At 47.3% G+C, this 25225-nt stretch overlaps 1 protein-coding gene across 1 annotated transcript in view; it reads right to left on the bottom strand.

Annotated features, from left to right (window-relative positions):
- The window catches only part of STARD7 (StAR related lipid transfer domain containing 7), a 36587-nt gene extending 13716 nt beyond the window's left edge, over positions 1-22871 (bottom strand). The window contains exons 1-3 of the mRNA XM_074981991.1: positions 22516-22871; positions 4480-4682; positions 4062-4111 (exon numbers count right to left, since the gene is read on the bottom strand). Of these exons, the coding sequence (XP_074838092.1) occupies positions 4062-4111; positions 4480-4682; positions 22516-22838 (576 nt within the window). The 5' untranslated portion in view covers positions 22839-22871. The remainder of the gene's footprint in view (positions 1-4061; positions 4112-4479; positions 4683-22515) is intronic.
- Positions 22872-25225: the final 2354 nt, after the last annotated feature.

Genomic DNA, 25225 nt, shown 5'->3' with positions numbered 1-25225 from the left:
GCTCAGGGGCATCAGCGAAAGCTTGACGTCCACCGAGAGCAAGTGGCAAAGCAGAGTGAGGCCGCAGCAAGGCTTGCAGAAGCAGCGACCGAGCAAACGGAGGTCCTGTACTCCCCTGCTGCAGCTGCAGAGGGACCACCAACACAGCACTGCAGGAGCCAATACCTGCTGCCCGGAGTCCCCTGAAGAGAGGTCGCCCAACCCCCTTGTTGCGGTTCCTGAAAGCGGGGAGGGAGGGCAGGGGCAGCCTGCTGCTCCAGCCCTCAGGGCCGCTGCAAAAGGCTGTTCAAGCATCCTTGACAACGCTTCTTTTCTCCTCCCCCAAAATCACACCATCCTTCCAGCTTGCTGCGATTTTGTGGCGTCCAGGTGCGTTAGGGAACCCAGCGCATTGTGGGGGGTTGGGGCACGGCTGAAGGCACCGCTGTCCACCAATACGCCTAGGTGTGCAGCAGACGCGGGGCGGGCGGAACCCAGGTGGGCTGGGAGAGGGCTGAAGGCATCTCCAAAGTTGCCAACTGTGATTTTCTAGTCTGCAAAAAAAGTCCCATCCAGGAGCTCTCTGTACAGCCCAGAACTTCAGACAAGGCATGTGCTGTGAACCCCCCTGACCATCCAACACTGACGTGGGTGAAACAACCTTTGTGACCTACCCAGCCCTGCAACACCATGGAGAAGTACCCCTTTCGGTTCACACACTCAGGGGCCATGAGGGGGATGTACATGTCATCTATTGCCCCACTGCTGTTAGGAAACACCAGGTCAGGAAAACCATCAACTATGGCCTGTACATATCCCAGGATCACCATCTTCCTGAGGAGATGCTGACAGATTGCATGGGCCACCTGCGTCACCACGGACCCCACTGTACATCTGCCCATCATGAACTGATTTGCCACTGAGAGGTCACCATCGGGCGCTGCATACTCCACAGAGCGATTACCACTCGCTTGTGAACTGTTCAAGCTGGCCTCATTCTTGTGTTGCTGCATTTCAGGGCAGCGGCCAGCACATCACAAAGTTCCATGAAAGCAGAATTACGCCTGCAAAAGTTCTGCACCCGCTGCTGGTCGCCCCAGGACTCCAAAATGATGCGGTCCCACTGGCGTGTGTTGGTCTCACGAGTCCAAAACCGCTGCTCCCCTGTCACCAATGCATGCAGGGCAGCCACCAGCTGTGAGTTCTTGGTCCGTTGTTGAAAGATTTGCTCTTCAAAAACCATTGTCGTCGTCATCATGATACTGAACCACCACCAAGCTTTGTAACTGAAGGCAAAATTGCACAACTGCCTGTGTGGTTGCTGAAACGTGTGCTACGAGTTGAAGCATTTGGGGATCCATGCTTGAGCTGGCAGAGAAAATGCTGCAGGAAATGGCATGAGCGCCAGTTCCTTTTCACGTGGTTACTGTGTGCTCTGAATTCTGGGACAGTGTGTTGCACTCTGGGATTCAAACATGAAACACCCACAAACAACTGGGGCTAAGGCACTGTGGGATAGGTACCCACAAAGCACTGCTCATACTGTCGAACCTGCACAGGGCAATGGGGACATGGAAATAACACGGCAAAAGGGTGGATTGCATTTTAAGAAGTTTTGTGGACGCAATTCAAATGCATAAGAACGAGGTTAAAACACTGAATTTATTAATAATTGAATTTATCTTGTAGTGCAGATGCAGACAAATTTATAGACAGCTCAAGGAAGAACAGGCCGGGTTCCGAAGTGAGAGGTCTCGTACTGACCAAACAGAAAATCTCAGAGCGATCACGAAACAGTTGCTTGAGCGGAATACTCCCCTATATATAACCTTCATAGACTTTGAAAAAACTTAGAGAGTCGATAGAGACACTTTGTGGAAACTGCTGCAACACTCTGACATCCCATCCAAAATTATTAACCTGATCCAGTCAACATACAAATCCTCAACATGCCAAGTTGTTCACAAAGGTGTCTTGACAGAATCCTTCAGCATACTGTCGGGAGTGCGACAAGCGTGCCTACCATCGCCTTTCCTGTTCTTGATCACCATGGACTAGATTATGAGAGGACAACAGATGTCCATCAACGAGGCATTCAGTGGACACTTTTCAAACAGCTAAAGGACACCGATTTTGCTGATGTCGCTCTCCTTTCACACTGACATGGAAGCGTGAAAGAAAAGGTCACAACGCTAGACAAAACTGCCTCAATGACTGGACTAAGTATTAACAAGGGAATAAGCAAGACAATGAGCATCAATCAGTCCAACAAAAACACGGTCACACTGGGAGGGAATGACCTGGAAGATGTGGAGCAGTTCTCCTACTTGGGGAGTATTATGGGCAGAGGAGATGGAGCAGACAAGGATATCAACGCCAAGAGAGGGAAAGCAACAGCTGCAGTCAAGACACTCCATCTCATATGGAGTTCACAAATAATATCTGAAAAGACTAAACTGCAGATTTTCAACACAAGTGTGAAGAGTTTGATCTTGCACAGATGCAAGATCTAGTGTATTAAAATCTTCAAATCACAAGCGACAGACACTCAAACAGATGCATGATCCTTCACATCAAATGGCAAGACTGTCACAAATGAGGAGCTTTGGAACAGAGCAGGACAAGAACCACTTGACATTCAAATCAAGAGAAGAAAGTGGGGATCTCTGGGCCACACTCTCAGAAAACCACCATCCAGCATTGTCTGTCAAGCTCTCCAATGGAACCCGCAGGGAAAATGCACAAGAGGAAGACCTTAGACAACATAGAGAAGATCTGAGATTGAAGGACAACTGTGATTCTCCTGGAGTCAGTAAGAAGTTATGTCCCAAGACAGAGCCAAGTGGAGGGGACGTGCAGATGACCTATGCTCCACATGGAATACAAGGTTTTTAGTAGTAGCACTTTTATCAATATCGAACTTCACCTGCCATTTTGTTGCCCAGTCACCTAGTTTTGTGTGAGATCCTTTTGAAGCTCTTCACGATCTGCTTTGGACTTAACTATCTTGGGTAGTTTTGTATCTGCAATTTTTGCCACCTCACAGTTTACATCCTCATTCCCAGAGGACACCAGGAGTTACCTCTCTCCATTCTGAAAACTGACCATTTATTCCTAGCCTTTGTTTCAGTCTTAATCAGTCATCGCTCCATTAGAGAACCTTCTCTCTTACCCCTCGACAGCTTACTTTGTTTAAGAGCCTTTATGATGGACCTTGTCAAAGGCTTTCTGGAAATCTAAGTCCACTGGATCCCCTTGTTCACAAGCTTGACTGCCTCAGACAATTCTAGTAGATTGGTGAGGCATGGTTTCCCTTCACAAAAACCATGCTGATTCTTCCCCAACAAATTATGTTTGTCTACATGTCTGACAGTTCTGTTCTTCACTATAATTTCAACCAGTGGCAAAGTCAGACTTAGCCTATAAATTGCCAGAATCACCTCTAGAGCCTTTTTTTAAAATTTGGTGTCACACTAGCTATCCTCCAGTCATTTGGCACAGAAGCGGATTTAAAGAATTTGTTAAAACCAGCTAGTAGTTCAGAAAATTCACATTTGGAGTTCTTTCAGAACTCTCCTGGGGGAATGGCATGTGGTGCTGATGACTTACTACTGTGTATTTCAGGGGTCAGCAACCTCTCCAAGGTGGAGTGCTGAAATTTGAACTTTTGACCTCTACGTACTGTCTGAGAGCCAGTGATACTTTATAAAGTCACTAGAAGTCCTACTTACAACAGCTTCAATCAAGCAATCAAGATGCACAGCTTTATCGTTTAGGCAGTAGTTGGTCGTATTAACTGGTCTTTTGTTAATCCACAGGCAGCAGGGCTTTCAGCAAGCTCCCAGATGCATGGGGAGGATGGGCAGGGCTTATCGACTGCCTCGCATACCAGTGAAAATTGGCTCACGCGCCACTCTTGGCACCCGTGCCAGGGGTAGCTGAACCCTGGTTTAGTTTATCAATTTGCTCCAAAACCTCCTCTAATGATGCTTCAATCTCAAATGGTGTGGGTGGAGAGTTGTATTTTATTTCCAACACATCACGTATTCTGGACTTAGAGATATGGATCCAGAAACACTCACCTGCACATTGAAGAACTGCCTGGGAGTCACATCTGTGTATGTCCCAAAGACTGCAGTAAAGGGAAACAAAGAGTCTTGAGACCACAGGTACAAACCAGCTTGTATCTCAGGACAGTGGGATCACCTAGGAAAGGTGTTTTCCAGAAGCAGCTATCAGGGCTGGAATCATACCGCAGAGGGGAGGAGAGAAGGTGAGCAGACAGAAGGGCAATGGGGGAGGAGTCAGAAGTCCAGTGAGGAGTTAGAAGAGGGAGAAGTGTGACACTGGGAGAGGAGGAAGAACATGGGTTTTAGGACAGAACATGCTGAACTTTTGCTCAGAATCTGAGAACCAGGCACACCACACGCAGCATTTCAGCAGCCATCATACTGTGATTGACAACACAGATGGTCAGACAACTGGGAGTGGGGGAATTACCTCGGTACTGATACAGGTGGGTCCCCTCTATTGGGCGTCTCCACAGTTTGAAATGTTTTTTGTCCATCACTATCTCCCAGGGCTGCTCCTCATGAGCAGTTGTTATATCCACCTGGGGTTTGGGAGCCAGCTTCTGTTGCTCTCCCCCACTGCCATGGAACAGCCTAGAGACTTCCTCCATGTGCTTCATCTCCTCGGCAGACCTGGGAAGGGTAGAGAGCAAAGGGCCTGGTCAGTGCCGAGGCCAGGACCACTGAGCATTCTGCTACTGACAGCCTATGAGGCCAGACAAGCTCTTGCAGACTTAAATTTACCCCTGTGGCGAGCAGGCGGCAACAGGATTCCCCAAAGGTGCCAGCAACGAGCCCCACGCTCCTCGTACAAAACTCAAGAGAAGCCAGGCCTGAAATGGGACAGTAGAGTCAGGGCACCTCCCCACCCAGTCACAACTCTTCCTGCCGCCTACCAGACCTGGCAGGATTCCAAGTGTAAACCTCCTCCAGCACTAATGGAGACTACACACATCTTTTCTCACAGAGAAGAGAAGGCAACACAGGGCACAGCGGGGCAATGATAAATGCCAGCACGGCTCCTTAGGAAGTCAAATGGCCTGTGGAAGGGAGAGGCACCTGCTCCTCATAGACAGGCAGACTGAAGCTTTGCAAGGTCAGGAGTATTTCCGTTTGAGAAGGACAGACTCAGCAGTGTCTCCTGAAATTCCAGGCATTTTCAGCCCCTCAAGCAAGGTCGGAACCGCCTACCACTTAGAGACAAGACAACTGGCAATCCTATCACACAAACCCAAATAGCCTTGTCCCTCGCCCCACATTCCTTGCAGCCACCTCCCTGCTCACTCCACCCCTTTCTCATTTGTTTGCTCGCCTCACCCTCATTCCCTTTCACAGGGATGGAGCAAAGGGCTGAAGTGCAAGCTCTGGGGTGGGATCAAGGGGTTTGAAGTGTGAGATGGTGCTCTGGGACTAAGCCTGAGACAGCAGGTTGGGAGTGCAGGCTCGGGAGGGAGTCAGTGCAGGAGGGGCTGTGGCAGAAGTTGGGGTGCAGGATGCTGGCTGCAATAGGGGCTTAGGACAGGGGGTACAGATGCAGGAGAGATGCTGGTTCTGGCTGAGAAGCACCAGTCAGCAGTGCAGTGAGGCTGAGGCGGGCTCTCTGTCTGCCCTGGTCCCACACCACATCCAGAAGTGGCCAACATATCTGTGTCCCCAGGCTTGCACGGCTCTGCACATCTCCCACTGGCGGGGAACTGCTGCTAGTGGGAGATGCAGGGCCAGAGACCATCTCCATGGGATGAGTCGCTATTTCTGGGGGTGGCACAGGGCCAGAGCAGACAGGCAGCCTGCCTTAACCCCACTGCACTGCTGGATTTTTAGCAGTACAAAGTCTCCTGGATTGGCATCAGTAGTCTATGGGAGGGTAACCCTGCATCCAGAAAACTGGCAAAACTAAGGAGGTTCAGAAGGTTACTGGTGGAACTCAGACTTCACTAGGGGCTCAAATGGCTCACTAAACTCTTACAAATGAAGCTTCCAGTAAAATGGTGCAGAAGCTAACAACTATCCCTTGTAAAATGTATGGAAAGAGATAGCTCATGTGCAAGGGATGAACTGCCATGAAGAGAATTCACCCAGGGCAAGAACCTCTTTGGAACACATTGCTAGAAGTGATACATGAAGTATTAAATGGAGGTGTCGTGAATGAGTGCAGGGAAGGGGTTAATCTTTCTGACGTAACCTGAATCTGAGGTCAGCCAATGGGAGTGAAGCAATTCTGTTTAAACTGAGAACAACTGCAGTTCCCTAGGCTTATGTCTCTGAAACAGGGAGAAAGACCCAGAGGGGAGATGGCTCCCAGGGAACTGGAATAAAATCAAACATCCTGACCATCCCAAAGTCAACCACAGAGAGTACGTACACAGAAAATGCACAGTTAGACGCATTCAGGTTCCTGGTTATTTTAAATTAGGATGGACAGTTGGCTTGTTACCTTGTTTTGTTTTTTCTTCTGTTGTGTTGTTGTTTGACTTGAGATTTTCCCCCTGAAACTTTTAAGATGAATCCCAGGGAAGTATTTTTCTCTGCATACAACCCATGATTTACTTTTCTCTTTGTTAGTGAATAAATCACTGTTGTAAGTAACTCATCTACTTTCTATGTCCTAAGAAGAATCTGTGCCTCAGGCCAAATGGTCAACTACCGAATCACAGGTTTCTGTGTCTAAGCTCTCCCCAGAAGAGGGACTAGAGCCTGGGGTACCCCCACAGGAAGACATCTGTGTGTGTCTTTGTAGGGTGAAAATCTAAAATTCTTAATGCATATTATGGTTTCTGTTAAGACCCCCTATCCTTATGTCCAAATTTCAGAGTCTGGTATGAGACCTAACTATCTCATAACATGTATCACGGTTCACAAATACAGCTAGTGTGAGAAGGAACTTGCAAGCAAGGCCAGAGCTCTTTATCGTCTGGAGAAAGGCACAATCACCACAGCAACTGTGCTCCAAGGCCAAGTCTAGAGGCTTTGAGACAAGCCTGAGCTACCAGGGATGAGCCACCCTCCTCCCTTTCAGAACTCTATACCAGACATTTCCCTAGTTCACTAACCCAGGCCCCACATACAAGAACAATGTGTTACAAATAAGTGACGGTTGTTATGCCCTCAGTTTCATTTCAACTCCTTCAGATGTGAACCTGTGGATCATACCCAATTGAGCAAAGGCAGCATTGCTCTCATGGATATGTTGTTGAAACAGATGACTAAAGAAAAACCACCTCTGTATTGTATAAAATGTTGCATGGAAACTATGGGCAGAGTCATTGGGCGAGCTTTTAGATTACCAGCTAGTTGTGCTCTTCATGTCTTGCTGCCAGCACCTACGTAGGGGCTTGGGACCTCTCACCCCATCACTTCTCACTGCCCATTAATATTCCATATAATCATTTGTAACCTATTGCTTGAGAGTGCTTCACTGAGCCTTGCCTGATATCAAATTGCATGGCTAAATGCGTTGTTGTGTCGGTGGTGTCATAGAGAAGGATCTGGTTTCTCTGACCATGGGATTCTCTTTTGTAAACAAGGATTGCGGAGACGAGATGGGATCCACCTAACGAAGAGAGGAAAGAACATCTTTGTGAGCTGGCTTGCAAACCTAGCAAGGAGGGCTTTAAACTAGGTTCGTTGGGGGGAAGGCGACAAGCCCAGAGGTAAGTGCGGAAGGAGGAAGGAGCAATCAAGTAGGTTTCCTGAGTGAAGAGGAGAAAGTGGGCCAATCAGCCACCTCTCTAAAGTGCTTGTACAAGAATGCAAGCAGCCTGGGGAACAAACAGGAAGAATTAGAGGCCCTGGTACAGTCAAAGTGGTACGAGGTGGTTGGAATAACGGAGACTTGGTGGGATGATTCATATAACTGGAGCACGGTCATGGAAGGGTATAAACTGTTCAGGAAGAACAGGCAGGGGAGAAGAGGAGGAGGAGTTGCACTTCTGTGAGGGAGCAGTATGATTGCTCAGAGCTCCAGTACAAGGAGGGAGAAAAGCCAGTTGAGTGTCTTTGGGTTAAGCTTACAGGTGGAAATAACAGAGTTGACGATGTAGTTGGTGTCTGCTATAGACCGCCAGACCAGGGAGATGAGGACTTCTTCAGACAACTAAGAGAAACTTCCATATCACAGGCCCTGGTTCTCATGGGAGACTTTAATCACCCAGACATTTGTTGGGAGACCAATACAGCAGCACACAGACAATCCAGGAAGTTTTTCAAGTATGTTGGAGATAACTTCTTGGAACAAGTGCTGAAGGAACTGACCAGGGGCCATGCACAACTTGACCTGCTGCTCACAAACAGGGAAGAACTAGTAGGAGAAACAGAATTGGGTGGAAACCGGGGCTGCAGCAAACATGAGATGGTAGATTTCAGGATCCTGACAAAAGGAAGAAAGGTGAGCAGTAATATACAGCCTTTTGACTTCAAAAGAGCAGACTTCGACTCCCTGAGAGAACTAATGCGCAGGATCCCTTGGGAAACAAAGATGAAGGGGGAAGGAAAAAAAAGTTCAAGAGGACTGGCAGTATTTTAAAGACGTCGTACTGAAGGCACAGGAAAAAACCATCTCGCTGCATAGTAAGAAATGCAAACATGGTAGGCAACCAGCTTGGCTAAAACAGGGAAATCCTTAGCCAGCTTAAACTAAAAAAGGATGCATGTAAGTGTGTGGTGTTGTAGCCAAGAAGGCTAATGGCATATTAGGGTGCATTAGAAAGAGCACTGTGAGCAGATCTAGAGAAGTAGTTGTTCCATTCTACTCGGCACTGGTGAGGCCACACCTCAAATATTGTGTCCAGTTTTGGGCCCCCAGTATGAAAAAAGATGTGGCTGTGTTGGAGCAGGCTCAGCCGAGGGCAAGAAAAATGATTAAGGGTCTAGAGCGCATGACCTAAGAGGAGTGGCTGAGGGATTTCGGCTTATTTAGTTTACAGAAGAGAAGACTGATGGGAGATTTGATAGCAGCCTTCAACTTCCTGAAGGGGAGCTCTAAAGAGGATGGAGAGAAATTATTCTCAGTGGTGTCAGATGGCACAACAAGGAGCAATGGTCTGAAGTTACAGAAGGAAAGGAGTAGGCTGGATGTTAGGAAAAACTACTTGACCAGGAGGGTGGTGAAGCATTGGAGTGCACTGCCTGGAGAAGTGGTGGATTCTCCATCCCTGGAGGTTTTTAAGTCACAGCTTGACAGGATCCTCGCTGGGATGATTTAGTTGGGGTTCATCCTGCTTTAGGCAGGGGGCTGGACTAGATGACCTCCTGAGGTCCCTTCCAGCCCTATGAGTCTAAGAGCAATCAGTGCATTTTCAATGTTTTATTACAGCACTCATTACAAGGTTCACCGCAGGGTGAGAAAACACAATGCCAGGCACAACACGCTATTCATATGTCACTGAGTCACTAATACAATTGTCTTTAACAGCCTTCCTGGGCACATAGTTGCCTTTTGAGCGCTGGTGACCTGCTCCTCAAAAATCAGCTGACAGCCATTACACTGCCCCACTCTACCCCAGAGGAAATGTTTCCTCTCTTGCTTCACAGATTATGGGGCACACAGTCAGCTATTACCACTGTCTCCTCCCCCCGGATGTCAAATCTCGTAAGTAGATGTTGCCAGTGACCTTTAAAATGATTCAACTGCCATTCCACACCTAGGCCAATGATCTTCTCATTTACCACTCCACAGAAAGTACTCCTCTCCAGCATTTAACGTTTCCTACGGTATGTTCCATGTGACCTGATGGGCAGCTAATTGGGGGCTTGCAGTGTTCAAGACTGGATGCTTCAAGCATCTGAAGGCTCAGCCAAGAAAGTTCCCAAGTATGCAACAGATAAGCTGTCACTTACAATCTCTCTCTGACTACAGGTCAGATCACCTGAACACCATGTTCATCTCTCTTCTTGACATCTCAGCTGTGGCTAAGGTCTCTCAGTCTTCCTGAACAATTCATTTAGGAAAAATATGAGATAAACAGATGTTACTATAGAAACACAACTGGTGGGAAGGAAGGGAAGAGAAACCATTTCCAATGAACATTCAGTAAAGAGCTACTTAAGATTTCGTATAAACCTCAATACAGGCTGTATCTAGCTAAACATTTTATTCTTTCTAAAAGGTCTCACACTCGGTGCTATGCTAGCATTGAAGGTCTGAGTTCTACAACAAAGGAAATTCAGGATGAAGCCTGTCACTCTAGCCTTCTGGTTTCCAAGTCGCAGTCCACGGAGCACCTGCTAGAGACCTACAAAGCTGGATGATCCCATGACGCTGGCTGCTTCTCAGCTCCTGCTGCGACTCTCCACAAAGTAGTATCTCAAAATACAACACTGCCCTAAGACTACGGTCTCAGGTAGACATGCTGTCCTGCAGCACCTATTGCAAATGTGATAAGAAAGGGGAGTCACCTACCCAGTTAGGTGTGGCAGAAAGGCCTCCATAGTATACGCCCCACACGATGAGTTTGAAAATGCAGACTCCAAGCCTAACTCATGCTGTTCTTCAATCTAATCTTTTAGAGAGGGGCAGCAGAAGAGAGTCTTGTAAGATCGGACACGGGAGTTACGTGCAGCAAACATACATGTGCAGAGGCTTGCTGGGACACGCTACGCTCCAGGGACAGATCAGTACAGTAAAGCATCAGTTTAGTATGGAAAGACACACCAAAGTAAATGGTGCAGATGAGACTGTGTAGCATAAGAACAAGCACTGTCTTCTTATAATCAAGCACATAACACACGTACCAAAAAGAGAGAAAATTAATAAGCACTACAGAAATAAGCAGCCAGTCCTAAATAGACCAACATTTGGGAAGCTAAAGAAATTGTCACTAGTGTTTAGTTCATCACAGATAGGTGAGTAGAAAGAAGTGAGATGAAAGCAAAAGACAGAGGTGACAGGTGGGCCAGAGTGAAGCTATTTAAATCCACTGTGCATTTACTTATACCCAGCTGCTCAGTAGATGTCAGACTGGCAGTCTAGGAGGCAGGGGAGAGAGAGTGACAAACGTTTCTCATCTTTATCATCTATAGAACATACAGTAAGGTCTCAAAGTACGTGAGGGTGAATTTGCATAAACTGGAGTCCTCCTCTAGAAAACTATTGTATACTAAGGTAAAACTTCGAAAACTCCTATAAATCAGATGTGTGCGCATATAAACTTTTGTGTAAATTAAACGCACATAAATCTTAAAGTACAAATGTGATAAAATACTGTATCTGAACACTAATTTTTATAAAAACAAACCAAATGGGGCTTATCTGAATGCAAGATCCTCCATTTCTCTTTGTATGATGATGATGTAGCTTGCTGTACAGTGCGACGATGGATGAAGATGACGATGAAGTGCACTGTACAGCATGATGGGGGCTTTTTATTCCTGGTCCTCTTCCTCTGACCCCTGAACAGATGGAGGGTCGTCAGGATCCACTTCAGAGGAAAGTAGAGGTTGTGAAGTTCTCTTGCAAACAGGTGATGCAGACATCAAGGTGGCAGGAAAATAAAAGAAGCTTCAGGTCACACTGGCATCGAGGTAGGAGAATGCAAGGCTCAAGTTGCGACAGGTGTTTTGGTCAGCAGTTTCACACCTTTTTCTGCACAGGCAACGAAACAGGAGTGTGCAAGGAGGCTCCTTGCAGCGATGCGGTGGGAGACAGCATGATGGTAGAGGTTGATGAGGGAGATCGCATTCTTTGTGGCTCTCCCCTGAAGAACATAGTGATGGGGAGTTGCTTCTTCTTGTGCTGGAGTTCCGTGACTATCTGCCTTAACGGGAAGAAACATCTGTTCACTTTCCGAGTGATCCTTAAACTCCTTTCCATCGAAGGATCGTACTCCTGCACTTTGTCAGTTAGCTGTTTAAGGAGTTGAAAGACTTCACTGAATTTACAGAGGTCTCAGGATGCCTGTTTAATCTCTTCTTCTTCTTCTAATTCATCCTCTTCCACACTCTTAACAAGTTCTTCTAGGGCTTCTTCTGCTAGCTCGTCCCCATCACCATTCAGTAATTCTTCTATATCGTCCTCTGCCATGTCACTGAATCCTTCATCATCTACCTGACGAGCAACGTTAACAATCCTCTTGACTTTGTCATCCGCCCTGGGGAAGCCCGTGAAGTTATTCACAGCTTCCTCCCAAATATTCTCCCAGCACCCATTCACGTTTTTGGGCATAACTCCATAGCCTCCTTGACATGTGTAATGCAGTCCCAGATGCTGTAGTCCTTCCAACAACAGCTTACATCAAGCTCAGGATTGAGATCCATAGCAGTTCGGATGCGGGAGAAGGCAAGGCGAGTGTAGATGACCAAGATGTGACATGCACATTCCAAGCTAAGTGGCTGGATGAGGGAGGACGTATTGGGAGGAAGAAAAATGACTTCTGCATTGGGGTGTGCGAATTGTAGAGACTCGGGATGCCCAGGAGCATTATCTGTGATGAGCAGCACCTTGAACTCCCTTCCCTTCGCAGCCAGACATCTTTCCCGCTTCTGGGACAAAGCACTTGTAGAACCAATCCAAAAATATCTGTGCCGCTACCCATGTCATCTTAGTGGTCTGCCAAAACAGAGGGAGGTTTATATTCTTTCCTTTCAATGCTTTGGGGTTCGCAAAGCAATACAGCATCCCAAGCTTGATCATATGCCCAGCAGCACTGCCACAAAATAGGAGCATAACTCTGTCCTTTACTGTCTTAAACCCAGGGGCCTACTCCTCGGCCTTGGAAATGCAGGTCCTACTGGGCATTTTCTTCCAGAGAAGGCCGGTCTTGTCTGCATTAAACACTTGTTCTGGCCTATATCCCTCCCTTCTTCTGGATCAACTTCTTTAGTTCTGCTGGGTATTTTTTGGCTGCAGCATGGTCGGCAGATGCTGATTCTCCTGATATTCACCACCTAAACACAGTTATCAGGTTTTGAATCTTGCCAGCCACCCTTTATTTGCTGAAAATATTTTCGTAGATGCAGTAGATCCTTCACCCTCACCACCCATGGATTTCTTGAAGTGTTCATACAAAGACATTTTTCCTGTAACACCTTTCCATCACATGGCACACGCTTTTTGGTCATGTCCTCTAGCCATAAATTTAAGGCCTTCTCAGTCTTAATTAGAATTGGATCTTGTGTATGTTGGATCAATTTGGTTGTTGCTGGGTGTTCTTTCTTCCACTGCTTTGCGTATTTCCGTTTCACGAATTTTAACAGAATGCATGGAAGAATTGTTCATGTTGAACCACTGCGTGACCTCAGAGTTTGAGGCACCACTTCTGAAGAAAGAGTCAAGATTTTGGACTTCTTAAGTTCTCACAGTATAAGTTTTCATCTTCTTCTCACTTTTGACACCATTAGCTCCACCACTAATTTGCCTCTTAGAGCCCATGACTGTGGTAAAATTCACTGCTAAAGAAAACTTTACATGAGCATAAGAGGGAGATGTTCACTGAATAAGAGCACAAGAGAGAAAGAAAACACTGAGTCCAAGAGTCCATAAGCTCCCACACTAGCATGTGAGAGTCTCATGTAATTTGTTTACACAGCCCTTTCAGCAATAATCCCAACAGGATGAACCATCTAAATAGATAATTGAAGTGTTTAGATGATAGAAAATATTTATTGTTTGAAGTATGCTATGAATACTTACAAAACATGCTAGTTGGGTTGACTTGTTTTTTATGCGGGGTGAAAGATGCTGGGTCATGGGAGTCTTGCTTTTCTCATGTGAGAAGATGTGTGGACGCTTCCAAAGTGATGCTAGTGAGAGATGTTGGGGGTGTGTACTGTACACTCGCTTCTCACCCCACGTGTAGCACGTAAGTACGAGTCACAAGTGTCGGTTTGAATCGGGGGGTCGTAACATAAGAGCAGGGTCACGTACTCTGGAGTCACGTACTTTGAGACCTTTCTGTGACAGAAAGAGCTTTAGATGCCAGCAAGGAAGGACACTTTTTCTTAGCCACTTGAGGTAAGCTTTGTAACAGATTCTGATTGATTTATTTTCTAAGCAACACTGCTGAGATATTCTTCGCAGGTGAGCTTTGCCATTGGGGTTCTACAGCAGAGCTCCACAAACTGCAGGCTAGGGCAGGGAAGAACTCCAGCCTACCTGTCTCCCCATTTAATTAGTTAACTATTTAAACATCAGTTAAACAGGATCTTACATCCTAATAGCCACTGGTAAAACATCAGTGCTGTTCTCCGAGTGCAATCACAGTCCAGGGATTGGCCTTTTAGCACACTGGCTTCCTGAAAAGATCACTGTCTAGATCACAGAACTGTGCAGCTTTAGACCCCTAGTCAGGAGGTTAAGAGGGTCTCTGCCCATGAGAGATGATGGTTGGAAGCTTGAAACCTTAAGTGGATGTCCTTGAGGACTCACGGAGCAGTGATACCCTGAAACTGTAACTTTTAAATATAAGGAAACCAAGGTGTTGAAGCCACGTTTTCCAGTGACCAGTGGTTTGGAGAACTGTATTTTTTTGTGTCAAACTTGAGACACGATCAAGAGGACTGATGTTTTAGAAGAGTGGGTACTGTACAGTTCCTGAAAATCTAGCTCCTCTAAAGACTACTCCAGCTGGACACGTAAAAGTCAGTCACCTTTGAAAATTTTGACCTAGATGACCTGCCCACAATAACAGAGGAAGTATACTGATGGAAACAAGAATCAGATAAAGGTCATCACCACTCATAGTATTTGTGGTAATTTTGGACTGCTTACACATACTTTAAAAACAGTTATATATAGCTTAGTATTATACTGTACACAAAAACCCTCTGTTCTTTACATTTCTTCCTAATTATAACAATCATTCTGTGAAGAAACACAAAGTGCCCACTCTAAGAGGCTGCCACAGGGTAATGCTGTCTTAAAAATGCAAATACAAATTCCTGTCCAAGATCTATATTTAGATTTGACACCATTCATTTCACTGTTTTAGATCACTTATTAAGAAATAGGTCTTAGTTTTATTTAAGTTGCCCTAAAACTTTAAGAAAACTATGAGAGTAGAACAGGATTATGCAGAGGAATACATTCATATAAAGCAGGGGTGTGCAAACCGGGGGACAAAACACGTCATGAGGGGCCCAGCGCAATAGCACCCCCCCGCCAGCTTCTGCTGGGTTGCCAGCCCTCAGCTGCTGCGTCTGCGGGGGGAGGGGCAGGAGCTGATCGTGCTGAGCCAATCAGAGAGGATGGGTGCACCGGCCGTGCCTGCCCTGCTACAGGGCTGAGGCGGCTGGCTCCCAGCAGCAGGGACTGGACTAGCTAAGGGGTGTTCCAACACAGCTCTCGGGCTCCCCCTGTGGCACCACAGCCGGCCCGGCCCAGCCCCACAGCGCTTCCCGCCTCCCTGGGAAGAGCCACTGCTCACCCAGCACCTGAGCCCCAGGCCAGTGCGCACCCCCACCCACATCCCTCCCTGTGGTCCTCTCACAGGTTGGAAGGAGGCATGGGGGGTGGCTAATTGTAGGGCTGAAAAGGGGGCGTGGCCTAAAGAAGTTTGCTCACCTAATATAAAGAGGATTCAGTAGAGACTTGCAAGTTAAAGTTGTAGCATTTGTGAGGATACATGCATGACCAGCTAGTAATAGTGCAATCTCAGCACCGAACTAGAAGGCAACTGCTGGGGGGTGGAAAAAAAAATGTAACCAGTTTTATTTAAATCCAATTCATTTTTATTTTTATAACAAACCAATCTGAAATTAAACCTGAAGATATGAAAACCTATATTAGGGCCTTAAGTTATTATGATAATTGAAATAAAAAAATATTCATATAGTATGTGTTTGCTGCTGAAGTTTTAAAGAAAGTCAAATTACTGCACTTGTGCAAGTCGCTAGCTATGCACCTGAAAGCTGAGTTTTAAGTGCTAACTCAGTTTTGGACAGCAATAGCCCCTGCTGCACATGCAGAGAAAAAAATTCTTAATTTCTCTCAGCTAAATTACCAACTCAGATCAGTTTCTCAACTTTGAACAGAGTTAGGAAAGTCTGTTTTCCCTTTCCCAGTGCATGAATAAAAGTGAAATGTGAGGATGAACTCTACTAGTTTTAAGGGGGATTATAAAAAAATCAGGATTAAATTCAGATATTTTAACAGGTTTGTTTACAAAATGAAAAATAAAATTTGATTTAAACAAAACCAGATATTTTTTAAAAAAAATACTTGATCTTTAACCCTCTGGCAGGAAATTCCAATATTAGAAAAGGTTAATCAAGTCAATTCTAGAGAGAAACAAAACCAAGATAATTACTTAGAAACCTGGTGAACTTTTTGGAGTTTACTGGAACGGTTTCCCTCTAGCTGTCAAACCTGATAGAAAACTTGTTTTTAAATCAAGGAAGGAAAAAAGCCTCTTCAACTATTGTCAAAATTGAATTAAACATTAAGGTATTGTATATGATGTGAAAGGAGAAAAATTGAATATCACAGAATTTTATTGGGCCAACTAACAGATTATGCACCTAAACATAAGAAAAGTAGAACATAATAACCAAAGTCAACTGACAAGACAAGAGGAAGACACTAGAAAAGCATCAACCACAATATGTAATTAATACTACAAAGCTGAACAAAGTCACTGGCAGCTTGTCTCAACAATACAGCTTTAGGGTCTTCAGTAAGTCAATTTATAGTGGTGTATTTATATTTATACTAATTGTCTCTCAATTACATAAGAAAAGTTTTATGAAAGTTTTATAATTAGAGTAGGAAATGGAGGCAGAAGCCCAGCAGCAGAGTGGGGGCTATCCTGTTTATTGTGTCGAGTGCAGTATGTATGACTACCTACCCTGTGGGTGGGTGGCGTATGTGTGCGCTCGATGCAAGGAGCTCCTGGCCCTCAGAGACCGAGTGCGTGCTTTGGAGGCCAGGGTGGCTGAACTGGAGGAGCTAAGGAAGGCAGAGGTGTTTGTTGATGAGACTTTCCGGGACATAGTAGGGCTGTCCCACCTCCAATCTGACAGTCCTGATGCTGTTACGGAGGATGAAAGGCTCAGGGAAGGAGAGCAGTCAATGGGAGCAGAGGGAAACCATCCCATAGTTGGGACCCTCCTTCCAGAGGGTGATGTTGTATCCTCTCGTGCCGAGGATACTTCTCCAGGGGAGGGAGCGCCAGCTGTTAGGAAGAAGCAGGTTTTAGTAGTGGGGGATTCGATCATTAGAAATATAGATAGTTGGGTTTGTGATGACCGGGAGAACCGTATGGTGACTTGCCTGCCTGGTGCGAAGGTTGCGGATCTCTCGAGGCATCTAGACAGACTTATGGGCAGTGCTGGGGAGGAGCCGGTCGTCGTGGTACATGTTGGTACCAATGACATAGGGAAGGGTAGAAGAGATGTTCTGGAGGCCAAATTTAGGTTACTAGGAAAGAGACTGAAATCCAGAACATCTTTGGTGGCATTCTCTGAAATGCTTCCAGTTCCACGCGCAGGGCCAGATAGACAGGCAGAACTTCAGAGTCTCAATGCGTGGATGAGACGATGGTGTAGGGAAGAGGGGTTTAGATTTATTAGGAACTGGGGACACTTTTGGGGTAGGGGGAGCCTATACAGGAATGATGGGCTCCACCTAAATCAAGGTGGATCCAGACTGCTGGCATTAAACATTAAAAAGGTCGTAGAGCAGTTTTTAAACTAAGAGATGGGGGAAAGCCGATTGGTGCGGGGGAGCACCTGGATCGGACGGAGACTTCTCTTACACGAGGCTCCATAGATAGGGATTCCCTAGAAGTTAGTCAGATAGGGAACATGGGAAATAATATATGGGCAAGATCAGATGTGAAACAATCGCATATAAAAAAATCCAACGCGTCTGTGAAAGGCGGACATATAAATAGTGGTAGTTTTCTAACATGCTTTTACACTAATGCTAGGAGTCTGTCTAATAAGATGGGTGAACTGGAGTACCTCATATCAAAGGAGGAAGTTGACATAATAGGCATCTCAGAAACATGGTGGAATGAGGACAATCAGTGGGACACTATCATACCGGGATATAAATTATATCGGAAAGACAGAACAGGTCGTGCGGGTGGCGGAGTGGTACTATATGTGAAGGATAATATAGAATCAAATGAAGTAAAAATCCTAAAGGAATCAAAATGTTCCATAGAATCATTATGGATAACAATTCATTCCTCTAATATGAATATGGCATTAGGAATATATTACCGACCACCTAACCAGGACAGTGATAGTGATGCTGAAATGATAAGGGAGATTAGAGAGGCTATCAAAATAAAAAACACAGTAATAATAGGAGATTTCAATTATCCCCATATTGATTGGGTGCATGTCACCTCAGGACGGGATTCAGAGATTAAATTTCTTGATGCCTTAAATGACTGCTTCTTGGAGCAGCTAGTACAGGAACCCACAAGGGGAGAGTCGCTTCTCGATCTAGGCTTGACTGGAACGCAGGATCTGGTCCAAGAGGTAACTGTTACTGGACCGCTTGGAAATAGTGACCACAATATAATAACTTTTAATATTCCTGTGTTGGGAAGAACACCGCAGCGGTCAAACACTCTGGCATTTAATTTCAAAAAGGGGAATTACACTAAAATGAGGAAGCTAGTTAAACAGAAACTAAAAGGTAGAGTAATTAAACTAAAATCCCTGGAAGCTGCATGGAAACTGTTTAAAGACACCATACTAGAGGCCCAACTTAAATGTATACCCCAAATAAAAAAACACAGTAAGAGACCTAACAAAGAACCACCATGGCTAAACAGCCATGTTAAAAAGGCAGTGAGAGAGAAAAGGGCAGCTTTTAAAAAGTGGAAGTCAAATCCTAGTGAGGAAAATAGAAAGGAACATAAACACTCCCAAATTAAGTGTCATAATGTAGTAAGAAAAGCCAAAAAAGAGTTTGAGGAACAGCTAGCCAAAAATTCAAAAAACGATAGTAAAATGTTTTTTAAATACATTAGAAGCAGAAAGTCCGCTAAAAAAGCAGTGGGGCCCTTGGATGATAAAGATATAAAAGGAGCGATCAAGGAAGACAGTGCCATTGGGGAGCGATTAAATGATTTCTTTGCTTCAGTCTTCACGGCTGAGGATGTTACAGAGGTTCCTAAATCTGAGCCAGCCTTTTTAGGTGACAAATCTGAGGAACTCACTCAGATTGAAGTGACATTAGAGGAGGTTTTGGAATTAATTGATAAGCTGAATAGTAACAAGTCTCCAGGACCAGACGGCATTCACCCAAGGGTTCTGAAAGAACTCAAATGTGAAATTGCGGAGTTATTAACAGTGGTTTGTAACCTATCCTTTAAATCCACTTTGGTACCAAATGACTGGAAGACGGCCAATATAACACCAATATTTAAAAAAGGCTCTAGAGGAGATCCTGGCAATTATAGACCGATAAGTTTAACATCAGTACCAGGCAAATTAGTAGAAACACTAGTAAAGAGTAAAATTGCAAGGCACATAGAAGAGCACGAATTGTTGGGCAAAAGTCAGCATGGTTTCTGCAGAGGGAAGTCGTGTCTAACTAATCTGTTAGAATTCTCTGAAGGGGTTAATAAACATGCGGACAAGGGGCACCCAGTGGACATAATATACCTAGATTTCCAGAAAGCCTTTGACACGGTCCCACACCAAAGGCTTTTATGTAAATTAGGTGGTCATGGGATAGGAGGAAAGGTCCTTTCATGGATCGGGAATTGGTTAAAAGGCAGAAAACAAAGGGTGGGAATAAATGGTAAATTTTCACAATGGAGGAGGGTAACTAGTGGTGTTCCCCAGGGGTCAGTCCTGGGACCGATCCTGTTCAACTTGTTCATCAATGATCTAGAAAATGAGGTAAGCAGTGAGGTGGCAAAGTTTGCAGATGACACCAAGTTGTTCAGGACAGTCAAAAGCAAAAGGGATTGTGAAGAACTACAAAAAGATCTCAGCAAACTGAGTGATTGGGCAGCAAAATGGCAAATGAAATTTAATGTGGGTAAGTGTAAGGTAATGCATGTTGGAAAAAATAACCCAAATTACACGTACTACATGATGGGGTCAAATTTAGCTACGACAGATCAGGAAAGGGATCTTGGAGTTATAGTGGATAGTTCTCTGAAGACATCCACGCAGTGTGCAGCGGCAGTTAGTAAGGCAAATAGGATGTTAGGAATTATTAAAAAAGGGATCGATAATAAGACAAAAGATATCATACTTCCCCTATATAAAACTATGGTACGCCCACATCTTGAGTACTGCGTGCACATGTGGTCTCCTCACCTCAAAAAAGATATATTGGCATTAGAAAAGGTTCAGAAAAGGGCGACTAAGATGATTAGGGGCTTGGAAAGGGTCCCATATGGGGAGAGGCTAGAGAGACTGGGACTTTTCAGTTTGGAAAAGAGGCGATTGAGGGGCGATATGATAGAGGTATATAAAATCATGAATGGTGTAGAGAAAGTGAATATAGAAAAAGTATTTACCTTTTCCCATAATACAAGAACTAGGGGACACCAAATGAAATTGATGGGTAGTAGGTTCAAAACTAATAAAAGGAAATTTTTCTTCACACAGTGCACAGTCAACCTGTGGAACTCCTTGCCCGAGGAGGCTGTGAAGGCCAGGACTCTATTAGGGTTTAAAAAAGAGCTTGATAAATTTTTGCAGGTTAGGTCCATAAATGGCTATTAGCCAGGGATAAAGTATGGTGCCCTAGCCTTCATAATAAGGGCAGGAGATGGATGGCAGGAGATAAATCACTTGATCATTGTCTTCTGTTCTCCTTCTCTGGGGCACCTGGCATTGGCCACCGTCGGCAGATGGGATGCTGGGCTCGATGGACCTTTGGTCTGACCCAGTATGGCCGTTCTTATGTTCTTATGTTCTTATGAACTTCCTGATATAAAAGAATGGGTTTGTAAATAAGTATAAAAAGGTAAATGTTATATGATTCACCACCTCAGCCCTTCAAGTTTTAAAAAGCCCAAGCCCATAACATTTAGACATGTCAATAGCTATGGTGCTGTTCCATGAATAGCCTTATTAATTAAAACAGTCCTACTTTTATGAGTATGTAAGTCTTGATGGTAAGTAGGATCCAACACTCATGCAAAGCAACAGAAAAATTCGATTTGTTACTTCAATGAACATTGGGTCAGGCTGCCTACCTATTTACAACATTGGGTTCTGAGAAAACATGAGACCCACCTGAGCCCCTCAAAATAAACAGAAAAAAGTCCAAGCCCTAACTTTCACTGTGTGTGAAATACATAAAAAGCCATGGTGAGTTTTAGTCAGCCCTTTAACAAAGTTACAAGGATGGGTACAAATGTAAAAATTACTTTTTATTTCTGTACTAGTGATTTCATACTTAGTGTTTAACCTCTAAGAACAGATGCAAACAAGTTTAATCATTTAGCTAAGCTGACCCTAACGTTGCCATGGCCTAAAACAGGAGTCTGCAACCAAAAAGGGCAATTTTTTTCAAATTCAGTTACAAAACCAATACTTCAAGAGCCATAACACGTGACTACAAAACTACTTAATAAATAAATCAAACCATTATTTTTGTAACACCCATTTTAAGAACAGCACACGCAATGATTTGTCCCAGATAGCAAGTTTAACTTATTTTCACCACTGCAGTGGACAGCAAATGAGAACAAGGAAAACGCTGCACCCGGGGATAGGCTCTTGAGTAAAGGAGCAATGTTTGCATCACCCCTCCACGTTCCCCCTGCATTCCCAGGCTCTACCCCCTCGGTCCCCAGTCTCCAGTCTCAACCCCTCTCAGCCTCAAACCTGCCCCCCCCCGCACCCCCAACCGGCCCCGGAGGCCAACCCATCTGTGGTGCTTGCTGCAGAGCCCACGCTGGGCAGATGCAGGCACCCCGCAGGGGGAAGGCGGGCACGGAGATGTTGCATGGGCGGGGATGAGCCGAGCCGAGCCGAGCCACGCTCACCGAAGGGGTGTGGCCGCGCCAGGAGCGGAGTGAGGGGCCCCCCAGCCCTGCTGTCCCCGAAATAATGGGACTAAATTCAGTTGGCTCAACGGCTGGATCCCTCCCAATTAAATTTAGTTCTTCTGCTTCAGCAGTGGCGAGGCAGCCACCGAGGGGTCACCGGGGGGCGGGGGGGGCAGCCACCGAGGGGTCACGGGGGGGGGGCGGGCACCACCTGCAGCTGCAAGTGACTCGTTAAACAGCCACAGACCGAGCACCCCCGACCAGTGACTCGCCCCGCCCCGAGGGCGGCTCTGCGCCCGACACTCACGGCGACCCAGCGACAGCCGCGCAGCCGGAACCAGCACATCCCCCATCGACCGACCCGACTGTCCCCCCGGGGCCCGGGCCGGGACCGGGCCTGCCGCGCTCTGCTCCCCCGGGGGGGCCCTTCCCTGCAGGCGCCAAGCGGCGCACGGGGGGGGCGGGGCGGAGGGAGGCCGATGGGGGAGTCGCTCCCCCCGCCCCCCGCGCGCTGCACCCCGGCGGGGGACGGGCGGGAGCGGCCGCGCGCGCGCGCGCACCTGAGCAGCTCCTCCGCCCGGATCCGCTCCTCCTCCCACAGGAAGGCCCCGCCGAGGGCCAGCAGCAGCTTCCCGGCGCCGGCGGAGCGGGCGGGCGGGCGGCGCCACAGGCTCCGGAGAAGGCCCCAGCTCGGGCGCTCCGGGCAGAAGCCGCCGTAGAGCCGCAGCCGCTGCCCCGTCACGTAGCCGCACTGGCCGCCCAGCAGGGCCAGCAGGCTGCGGGGCGGCGGCCGGGCGGGCTCGGGGGGCGGCGGCGGGGCCGGCTCCGGCGGGGCGCGGCCATAGGAGCGGCAGAGGCCGGCGGGCGGCCGGCGCCGGAGCATCCTGCAGGGCCGCCTCAGGCCGCGGCGCGCGCCGCTGACCACGAGAACACCCTCCTCCGCGCCCCTCGCCCATTGGCTTCCTGCCGGGCGGCCGCGGCCTCCCATTGGTGCGCGGCGCTGTCTGTCTAGGGGACGGCCTATTGGTGCGCGACTCTGTGTGCTGAGGGGACAGCCAATTGGTGCGCGGCTCTGTGTGCCGAGGGGACAGCCCATTGGTGCGCGGTGCTGTCTGTCTAGGGGACAGCCCATTGGTGCGCGGCTCTGTGTGCCGAGGGGACAGCCAATTGGTGCGCGGCTCTGGGTGCCGAGGGGACAGCCCATTGGTGCGCGGCTCTGGGTGCCGAGGGGACAGCCCATTGGTGCGCGGCGCTGTCAGTCTGTCAAGGACGAGCCAGGTTCTGCAGAGCCGCCCGCCTGAGCCCCATGCCAGGCTCCAAAGCACCGCACCAGCCACCCGCTCCCCCGCCAGCCGATGGGCCCCGCCATCTACCTGCCTGAGCCCCGCGCTGCGGGGACCAGCTGCCCAGTCACCCACCCCAGCCACAGACCAGCTACCCAAGCCCCCCGCCCCAGCCCCACGCCGCCGGGGCCAGCTGCCCGAGTCCCACGGTACTGGGGCCAGCCACCCAGCAGCCCAAGCCCCATGCCGCTGGCACCAGGTGCCTGAGCCCCACAGGTCCGAGCTCGCCAGCCACCTGAGCCCTGCAAGACCTATGAGCTACCCACCCAAGCCCCTCCCCTGCCCTCCTACAAAGCCAGGCAACCCCAGCCCCCCATCCAACCCTAGCCTCCTTCCCCCCCCAACCCACACTCGCTCTCATTTCCAGAAGGCAGCTAGTTCTACCTGGGTCTTTGTCGTCTGCCTGCTTTTTATAGCAGCTGTGCCAGGTTGCCCACATGAAATGGCAGGGGCTGAGAGCAGGAAGCAAAGGACAGATCTTTCTTCAGGTGGAGGGGAATTATGGGGGGGCTTGGTCACCTCACCCCCCCCAGAATTTCTTCAGCCCCGCCCCCAGTTTGGGAAACCATGCTTTAAAGAGAAGTGTTTAAACAAGTGCAGTTACGGAGCTGGCCCAGGACAACAGCCCCTTGTGCCCTTATGTTAATGCACCCTGGGCCCCCACCCGCTCCGACCCTCTCCACCTCTGCATAGGTCCAGCCCTCCAGCGAGGCTAACCTGTGAGAATTGTATTTGTGGCCACTCTCCCTTACCAACTGCACCCCCAAGGGCGTCCGAAGGATGGTACAACACAGCCTGCACCCAGCTGAAGAGGAACTCCTCTTCTCAGCCTAGGATAGCTGCAGCAGGGGCAGCTTTTGCCCCCTGGAGCCCACTGACACACAACTTGCCCTGCTCCGCCAGAAGGTGGAGTTGGTGTTAGGAGGGATTGAGGTTGTGGAAAGCCTGAGCTCAAGCAGACATGTCCTTCCTGCAATTTGATGGCCCATTCACCTTCACACCCACATTCACCAGTGCAAACAGTAATAGTGACTGATCCAGTTACAGCCCTTCTGTACCACTGGTGCTAACTGCAGCAGTTTATTGCCTTTCCCTTAACACCAAGCATTTAAATAGCAGTTGAGTATATTATTAATTGCCAAGAATCAGTCTTCCCTGATTGACAGATCTGCCTTCCACAACTTTTCACGAATAACTGGATGCTGAAACTGACACCGTATTGTTAAATTTACTCAAATTTGAGTTATTGATTTTGTACGGTGTCTCTTGTGACTTCTAAAAGGAACTTTGTTGGTCATCTAAGCCCTAGACCCAGATATAGACACTTTAACCTTTGCATTATGTAAATATTTTTTAACATTAATGTTAATAAGTTTCCTAGCTCTAATAGGACCCACATCTGTGACTGCATTCTATTACACTAAAGGGATAGATTCAGTCCAAGATCCTAGAATCACAGGCGTGGAAGGGACCTCAAGAGGTCATTGAGTCCAGCTCCCTGCCCCAAACAGGACCAACCCCAACTCAGTCAGCCCAGCCAGAACTATGTCAAGTCACGACTTAAAAACCTCCAGGAATGGAGATTCCACCACTGCCCTAGGCAATGCACTCCAGTGCTTCCCCACCCTCCCAGGCTATCTACACTTGCATTCCTCTTTCCAAAAAGGTATGCAAATGAGGCACAGATTTGCATATGTGGCACCTCACTTGCCTATTCTAATTTCAAAAGCTTCTTTCAAAAGAAGAAAACGGGGGTAGATGCTGCTCTTTTGAAAGTAAACCCCATCTTCAAAAGAATCCTTCTTCCCTTTATTTCTGGGAAGGATTCTTTCGAAGATGGGGTTTACTTTAGGAAGAGCAGCATCTACACTGGTTTTCTTCTTTCGAAAGAAGCTCTTTTCAAAGTAGACTATGCAAATGAGGCAGC

The sequence above is a fragment of the Carettochelys insculpta genome, chromosome 31 (genome assembly GCF_033958435.1).
Source record: "Carettochelys insculpta isolate YL-2023 chromosome 31, ASM3395843v1, whole genome shotgun sequence".
NCBI classification, from domain to species: domain Eukaryota; kingdom Metazoa; phylum Chordata; order Testudines; family Carettochelyidae; genus Carettochelys; species Carettochelys insculpta.
Note: the sequence above shows the minus strand (reverse complement) of the source record. Positions and strands in the feature narration are given on the sequence as shown.